Source organism: Pinus tabuliformis, chromosome 9 (genome assembly GCF_031772625.1).
Source record: "Pinus tabuliformis cultivar Carrire ecotype Pingquan chromosome 9, CPIR1, whole genome shotgun sequence".
Classification (NCBI taxonomy): domain Eukaryota; kingdom Viridiplantae; phylum Streptophyta; class Pinopsida; order Pinales; family Pinaceae; genus Pinus; species Pinus tabuliformis.
In genome coordinates, this window is record NC_142307.1 from 293,775,043 (window position 1) to 293,784,222 (window position 9,180).

General features: G+C 35.8%; 1 protein-coding gene across 1 annotated transcript; it reads left to right on the forward strand.

Annotated features, from left to right (window-relative positions):
* The first annotated feature begins 5,484 nt into the window (after window positions 1-5,484).
* LOC149148343 (calmodulin-binding receptor-like cytoplasmic kinase 2) lies at window positions 5,485-7,274 on the forward strand. Its single transcript, XM_089442150.1, has 3 exons — window positions 5,485-5,492; window positions 5,637-5,874; window positions 6,975-7,274. The coding sequence occupies exons 1-3, from the start codon at window positions 5,485-5,487 to the stop codon at window positions 7,272-7,274; spliced, it is 546 nt and encodes a 181-aa protein (XP_089298276.1).
* Window positions 7,275-9,180: the final 1,906 nt, after the last annotated feature.

Below are 9,180 nucleotides of genomic sequence, written 5' to 3' on the forward strand. Positions count from 1 at the left end.
CTGAACACTGTATGGTGCCTCCATGCAGAAATACACATTGAATGTGTTATTCATTTGAATGCTGCTCCAAGTTTATTTGAACGCTACTCCATTATTATGTATGTGTTGTCCATATTCATTTAAACATTTACACTGCCTTGAATGCCTCTCCTCCCAGGCTGCGCTGCTCACCTCTACCATATGACTGTGTTTAATACGTTTTCATACCAGTTTCAGAGCATCTGTCATAACAGAGCATTGTATGCATAATGCATCAATATTCCCTTCATTGTAAGTTACTCCTCTCTGCCTCAGAAATGCCTGTCGGGTACTTGATTGTGTTGTAAGGTTTGTTCATATTCTTTCACTGTAATGTATTCCTGACTACGACCTCTGCGCATTCCTGAATTTGTAACACTGCTCTGTTGATTGAGTTGAACGCTGGTCCGACCTTCTTGGACACATTTGATATCATACTACATTTCCATTTTCAGTGATGCCTGCGTCGTTTTCTGTGAGATGAGAATTGTTCATCCTTCCCTTCATCCTCCGGGTATCCAAGATTTTCACCACACAACGTAGAAATTTGCTTCTCATATGCTTTCTTCGCTTCAAACAATTGACGTTCCAGGGAATTAATTCTCCATCGCTGCTCTTCCAATGCATATTCCACAGTTTGAATTATCGATCGCTTCTTCCCTGCTATCTCTGATACTTGTTATTGCATTGACGTCTGGTAACAGAGCTCCTTCTCCATGAAAACTAGTCAATGTCTCTGCCATCTTTAGTATTTTTAAAGTTGAACCTGTGTCACATTTTTGCGCTCTTATACATTTGTCAAAATCTCTCTGCACATTGGCCATTGTTCCAAAGCTGAGCCCTTTCCAATTTTGGAGTTACGTTGCTCTCTGTCGTGGTTACAAGCCTGCAGCTACAAGCATTTTTTCACAAGCTTTGCGACACTCATTCTTACAACAATATTTCATTTCTATAGAATGAGGAGGAACGTAGATATGGAGTGGAAAATTTCACTGGAGGAACACGAATAGATTCAACGCACTGTATGCAGAGGACTAAAAAAAAATGGTTACTCATGCATTAAATTGAGTATGGTATGCTAGCAACTAAAGGCTGATATAAATTGAAGAGCCGTGAGCAGAAGATTTCGTTTTACAATATCCATTCATTCCATTCCATGACCTATCATGTTGCCGCCTCGCCGGACCCATGCAAACCACCTCAAATATAAAAAGCTCGCCGAATCCGCTCACATACCCAAGTGCCATTTCAATGTCTGGCTCAGTATTGCGATAAGCAGTTGTCAAAATTTAGTGTTGAGCCTCAAGTTTCTGGGTTGTCCAACTCGCGCATTGCCACGCCCCTTACGAGGAACAATAATTTCATTTGGCAGTGCTGACGCGAAGACCTCCGCATGGAAGTTTAACGACCTAAGGATTTGTGAGGGAAAATTGAGATTGTGTGTGGTACTTGGAGGAGCTCAAACATAGTTACAGTCAAGACATATCCTTTCCTAGCTAAGCGTGAGGCTAAATATATTATTCAATTGAGCTCGAGTCTTTATTTTCTTGCTGGTCGTGGGTTCTGAAGGTTACAATAATGGGCGACAAGTCACTCTTAAATACTTTTTCATTGTTGTAGATTCATTCTGGGCTACTTGCTACCCCAAATACTAGTTTACATTAAATAGAAAGAGGACAAGTTACCTAATATATTGCTGATGGTTGGTCTGTTGGTATTCTGGGTCAATTTCTGCCATACCAGAATGAGTTTGTCTCAGTTTGGATGCCATTTAGAAGTTGTTTGTGTGGATGTATATTCTTTTCACTAGCTGATACTGAAGTGTTGATATACATTGAAAAGGTAGCCAAAAATATGCCAGTAACTTACTCAAATCTGGTATCTCCAATGTTGAAGTGAACTGTGAGTTAATGCCATCATAGACAGTGCATACATATATCAGATTTTGTTTGTGTACTAGCTCTCCCCTTTATCTATTAAAATAGTTAAATGGATGCTAGCATCTACAACATCATTGTGTAAATTCTGAACATGTATTTCAGTGAAGAGTGAAGAAGTTTGTGGTTGCTACACTTGTTATTAGTATTATTTATGCTTGTTGGATCTAAAGTTGATATCAAATTAATATTTTGAAGTTCTTCCACAAGTATTTGTCCTAGCATATTATGTATTTACATGAGCCAACAACAAGGAATGCACCTACAGCATTTGATACACAAACTGTTTGTTAAAATACTACAATGGACCAAACCATACAAACTCAAGACTCTTTGTGGTTTTCTCTTAGTTATTCCGGTTGGGTTTCTTACAGTGGACTATTGTTCTCTTTGAAGAAAGTGGCCAGATCAAAGAATATTTGTTCATACCCTAGTCAACGCATTTATATATGAGCATTCAAGTCCTGTCCATGACATGGTGCTATAGTTGTTGAAGTTTTGATAGCCATCATTTCTGCTTTGAAAGTGAAGGAGTATTTGAAGGATCCAAGCAAGTTTGCAATTGTTGCTGCCCCAATTGTGGCATTGTATTTAAAACTCACTATAGTTTTTGTCTACATATATATGCATTGATTCCTTGATTTGATTGCTGCATAAGAGTTTGGTGGGCTGTATAAAGGTTGTGATTGTTTTGACAAATAAAAGTAATCTTTTGTGGAGAAAAGTTTAGTCGGTTGTATTGTCAGAACATAGTGTTGGTCATGAGTAAACTCTTATTTTATATGGATTATAATTAGTGCTCGCTGGTTGCACACTGATCATTTGTTGCACATTTATAAAGGGTATTGATGTGTATTGTGAGTGGGTATTACTTTTCTACATTGAGTAGTAGTTGTGATCAGTTTTTAAGGTGTAATTCTGACATTGAAGAAAAAAAAATGACCAGAATCAATGAAGTATTAGAGTTCCTCAAAACTCTGATATTGTCTACTAATCATGATACATTAAAAATCAACAAATTTTCTCTCACAGACATTCAGGTCTGTCTACAAAATGCATAAGAGAAGATTGATTTTTTGCAGCTCGAATCTCAGTTACAGCAAGAAGAATTAAAATAGAGGAGTCATCATTCTGAACCTGTTTTTGTTCAGAACAATGAAACAGACTCCCATAAACAGAAAGATAATATTGTTGAAGTTCATTTAGATCCAGTGTCCAATAAAGTAGCAGTTGTACATGCAGATGTAGAAACTCAGTCTGCACTTCCCAAGCCCATCATCAAACCTTGGGAACAACTTGTCCACAACAAACACAGAACTGGTCTCGGATATGACAAGGACTTGTCCTTTCATATTCCAGACTACTCAAAGCCCATTCAGTTTCAGAGTGCTGGATTCCTTCATGACAGTTCACCTCTAGCTGTTCTAGATTCTACTCCTCTTCCATAGCAACAACAACAGATTGTGAAATGCCAACACTGTGATCGAATTGGCCATTTGAAAGATCAATGTTTTGATCTTCATCCATTTAAGCACTGTCATAAAACCACCCATTCTTCACATAGATGCTTCAGAAACAAACGTCCTGCAAGAACAAAGGTTCACCTTGGATGGATCGCTTCTTGGCAATGGGAATCAACAACCAAGAAGATATTCCAATCACATGTCAGAACTTGTTCCAGAGTATTGAATAGTCTTGCAGTTGAGTTTTCTCCATCATCTCACCTTGTATCTGACAGGGGGGGAAATGATGGTCATCTACAAGCTTCAAAGCCACATCAAGTGAGCCTAAGCCACAACCTGCCACACCAGTTTCAGAGTTGTAGCCAGAAACAAGGATGCCCCTGAGCATGCGTTCAGTTGGTAATCTGGGACACTTCCTCTAGCAAAAGACTTCAGCGTCTTGCCAGTTTCGGAAGAATTCCAGGAATAGAGTTGGGGACACTTCCTCTAGCAGAAGACTTCATCTTCTTGTCAGATTTGGAAGAGTTCCAGGAATTGCATTAAGAATTCCAGAGTTGTTGGTCATCCTTAAACCATCACAAGTTGAGACTTCCCTTTTTAGGTTGAAGTTCTCCCTTTTATGCGGGGTGAGACCTCCTTTTCATGGTTGAAGGTTTCCCTCCTCAAAATAGTAGGAGCACTTCCTCTAGCAGAAGACTTCAGCTTCTTGCCAGTTTTGGAAGAGTTCCAGGAACTGCACTAAGCGTTCCAGTGTTGATGGTCATCCTTAAATACCACCTTTTATACCAACATTTCAGAGAGCACATACAGCCTAGTTCTGCCATGTATTTGTGCACATTTTGTATTACAACTCTCTTCTTGGACTCATACGTAACCCTTCGGATTAAGGGGAGGAATGTTGGACACCTAATCCTCAATGGGTTAGTGTGGAAACTGAATAGACAAAAGGAGTCTAAGAGACCTTGGAATGTGGAACCCAACGATCGCAATATGTACTATAAATGTATATCACTTGTTAATAAAAATGTATTCTCATGTCTTATCTTTCAGATTATGTTGCTGCCCATGTGTGTTTAACATCGCAATTCTCATTTCCAAAACTTTTGCCACACTTCCAACCTTCTTGACTTATTAAATCAATAAAACTATAATGATCTTGGAGCGCTTCTCTCTCTTCTTTTTTATCATAAACATAAAATATTAAAAAGTCTTAATTAATCTTTTACTTTAATCATCATTCATATATATATATATATATATATATATATATATATATAAGCATTGAGTTGTAGCTAAATTAATTGTTTCCACTATATTTCTAAAAGATAGTTAAAATATGATATATAAAAGATATCTTTTATAAATAATAATAGGTTAATTAAATACAAATATAAATATTTAAATATCCCATACATACGTAAGAGAAAATTGATATAAACACATACTATTAAAAATATTTGATATAAACACATAGCTTATGTGATCCATAATGAATTAAGCAAAGTCTTTCCATAGAAATCACATAATTGAAAAGTGTTTCGAACCAACAAATGTGGTTGATCATTAGGTCCTTTTTAAACTTGGAAACCCTTACACGAGAGTTCAAAGTGATGCAGTGACCCTTCAGTGTTTCTGTATTCAAGCTTCTGTGATCCCTAATGAATTAAGCAAAGTCTTTCAGTAGAAATCACATAAGAAATTTTTGGCCAACTGTTTCAAACCAACAATTGTGGTCTTGATGATAAACCACACTTGTTGGTTCAAAAAGCTTTGACCAAAAATTTCTGAATATATGATTTCCAAAAAAAACTTTGCTTAATAAACACATATTATTAAAAAATTGTAACATATTGAAATTACATAACATTATAAACTACTTTAAAAACATTTCTCGTATATGATATCTATCTATAAACTTTACCTAATAAACACATACACTTTACTTAATAAACCCATACTATTAAAAATTTGTAATAGATTGAAATTAGACAACAATATGACCTAACGGCACTTTGAAGTTCGTCTGGGTACTCGCTCCCGACACTAATATATTGTCTCATATGCAGATGGGGCTGTATGCAGAGAATTTTATCATGCCTATACCTAATGTTGCATGCTTCAAAATTTCATCAGAAGATTTAATTTATTCCTTGCAGACCAGCTAATAATCCACAGAGACATTCAATCCTCCCAACATTTTACTGACAGAAAATTTCAGGGCCAAAGTAGCGGACTTCGGCTTATCCCACCTTTCTCCAGAAAATAGTGGCACAACTCATGTTTCTACACAAGTGAAAGGAACAGCAGGTTATTTAGATCCGAAGTATCTGAAGACCAACCAACTCACAGCCAAAAGTGATGTTTATTCATTCAGGGTATTGCTGGTTGAGATGATTACTGGAAGGCGGCCATTAGAGCTTGAAAGGGAGCACAGAGAGCGGATTACTATAAGATGGGTAAGCCAAAATAATTTCCGGAGAACAGTTTACTTAATTTTTGCAGCATTCACAATATGCATCGAAGTGGACAATCTGTTGCAGGTTTTGTAAGGATTCCTTAATTTTTCCTTGCAGAGAAGAGTATGTGTAAAAAGGGAGAACAAAAGGCTTGGTATTAATCTTTAAGTTTTTCTGAAAAAAATTGCGATCCACAGTAACTGACATTGAATTGCAGGAATAAATGAATTTTCTTGAACTTGACATTTCATTGAAGAAATCACAGTTCATATCCTCACATAATTTTCCATTTTCTTTATAGAAGAACGACATAATTTGTATAAATTTAACAATGAATTCTAGCATTTGAGTAAATTATTCCAAGATTGGATGAATTGAACAATTTTTTGAATCAGCTCTGGTTTTCGGCTGCAGCATCTGCAGGTGATGAGAAATAGAACATTAGAAGCCATTCTAACATTTTGAATTGCGGATTTTCCTGTCTTGTAAAAAAATCAAAATGAACTGCGGTCCATGCCTTGAATAGTTCAGAACTATTATCGCTGGCTCTGCTGTTTGAAATTAAAAAGCATTGCAGTTTGAAGAAATTGTTTAAATAACATTTTTTATTTATATGTTTTCAGAGTTAGTAGCTTTGTTTGAATGGATAGAATGCAGGCTTTTAAAAGATTCGTGTAAACGCTCTAATTTTCTACTGCAGTGTCTGTAGCCTGTCATTAACTGCCCGTGGCGAAGAACTAAATTTCCTAACAGGCTTCCATAAAATTCCAGATTTTAAAGCCTCATTCTATGCTGAGATTTGCAGAGCTGGAGCTCTTAAGAAATTTCGCAAATAATCTTGACCTTCCATTTTCAACTGTAAAAAGGAAAAATAAATTCCCGAGTAATCTTAACTTTCCTTTACGGATCTTCGAGTTTTTGGCGATGTTTCCATGGATTTCACGTTTTGGAAGTAATATTTGTGATATCTTATTTCTTAGTGGGGTTTTTCTGGTCTGTAATGATTTTAACCATAAATTTTCAGGTTCGGAACAGAATTCAGGATCAGTCCTCTAAAACAGATTTTCAAGTTTCACACAATTTTGACTTTGTCTTCGCAGGCTTTGGAGAAATTTCTGGCGGGAGATGCGATTCTGGCGTTGGATCCAAAGGTTACAGCAAGTGCAGCAGCACGTCTAGCGGTGGAAAGAGTTCTAGAACTGGCATTTCGATGCACTGCACCTTCTAGACAAGACAGACCGAGCATGAAGGAAACTGCCAAAATGCTATGGTATCTCCGGAAGGATTACCGCGAGCTGGGGCCTTCACCTTCTGTAACTCCCCCTGAGTCAGCGATCGTGGAAGAACTGACTGTTGACCTGGAGGAGGTTCTTCAAAAGATCCAAGCTCTTCGTTTCTGAAGAGAAAGCAAAGGCAAGGTAAAGCTAAATGGATGCTTGGGTCGGAAATTTGAAGATATTTTAATATCTAGAAAAAAAATCAATTATTTCTTAATAAAAAATTAAAAAAAATTTAGTTATTCAAATCTTAATATAAAAAATATATTAATTATAATAGTAATCAACCTGGATCATAAATAAAATAATATTAATAATATATATATATATATATAAATAAAATATGTGGATGCTTGAGTAAAATATTTTAAAGTAACTATGTATATATTATTTATGGTAAAAAAAATATTTAGATATATGATATACAGTAATTGAAAAAATGAATTGTTATGATGAGAACATTTTAAATATTTTTATTATTCTACATTTAGATTTTTTTTAGGTATATTTTTTAATTAATTTGGTTAGAAATCCAATAAAGATTTGTTTTGATTGAATTGCAAGTTAAAATTGTGTAATTTACACAATCAAAGTTCCCAAAAAAGTTTTCAAGACTTTGAATCCACTTATACATTTACATATAGGGTATATCTATATATAGAAAGAAGAAAGAAAGAAATAAATTATTTTAACGTCCATGAGGCTGAAGATAGCCTATGGGACAGATTGCTTCTTCATCTGCTTGATGTATTCAACCCTTTTCCTATGAAGCTTCAAAATAAATGCTCCTAGCTTCTGGATAAACCCCTCACTAAATAGATTATCCCAAGAGCTAGATGCCAACATATCTGCATAGATCCATTTTAACCACAAATCTATCAAGCTTCCAAAGTGATCAAATGTCTTTAGGTGGAAACATTTTTTGCATTCTAGAAAAGGTTCGTAACTCAAGAGATTTGATTTTTTGAGCACTTCCTAGATCCATGTTTAAGATGGTTCTATATTTGTTTAATTATCAATAATTATTAGACACACTGGGGGTCACATGGTTGAGTTGACACGAGGGTCAGGCTGCATGGTTGAGCTTACAAGAGCCGACAGGATCTGACTCCATGGTTGAGGATCTGGCTCCATGGTTGAGCTGATAGGATCCTTTTGGGTAGCTCATAGGATCCTTTTGGGTAGATCTTCCTGGGACAAATTATTTACAGGATCCTTTTGGGTAGATCTTCTTGGGACAATTATTCCATGGAGGTAGTGTAGTGGCCACCACTACTGGGACTATGAATCACATAGAAAAAAACATTTATAATAATATACACAAATCAAAGGCTACCATTTATTTTCAAAGTAGTTATGTTTTTTTGGCTCTTTTAATTAAATTCATTAATTAAAAAATGTCATATGAACAAGTATCATATGAAATGAGTTATGGTTTTTGGAGCATGTGGTATTGATAAGCGATGGTATTGACTCACAGTATCCATGATAAAGTGGGGGTGAATCTCCAATGTTAGGAATTTTGTTACATGCTTTTGTAAAATGTATATATCTTTAACTTATATGTTAAATTACCCTTTGGGCATTGGATTGACAATGAACAGGTGCATTGTTAAGGCACTCAATGTGGAAAGGTCACCCAGTTGGTGTTTACCTCCCCCCGCTCAAAAAAAAATGTATCTCATGGGGCGTAGAGGAGACATGTTCAGTTAAGGCTTTATGTGGTTCAAAGGTCCTTTGTCTAAAACTCAGTGGGAAAAAATCTAGTCATGCAAGGGCTAGTGTGGCCCAAGCTAGGTGCTATTGCGAGGTGAGGTGATTTTGACAGCTCTTAGATGCTCCTGGGTCGCTGCTACTCAAGCCATAGGTTAGGCTTGTCAGTGATCTCAAGACTCACATTACTTTGAAAATGAGAAAAAAACTTATATCTTAATTCTTTTTTTATCATTAATAATAACAATAATTATTTTAAATAAAGTTATAGTTTAGTTATTCCTTATGATTTTTTAAATTTTACCAATTTAAGATG

What these genes read in the sequence shown, in the direction of transcription:
- LOC149148343 (XM_089442150.1), top strand. An exon ending in AGCGGATTACTATAAGATGG is followed by an intron (nt 5,875 to 6,974) that starts GTAAGCCAAAAT and finishes TTGTCTTCGCAG; the next exon opens with GCTTTGGAGAAATTTCTGGC.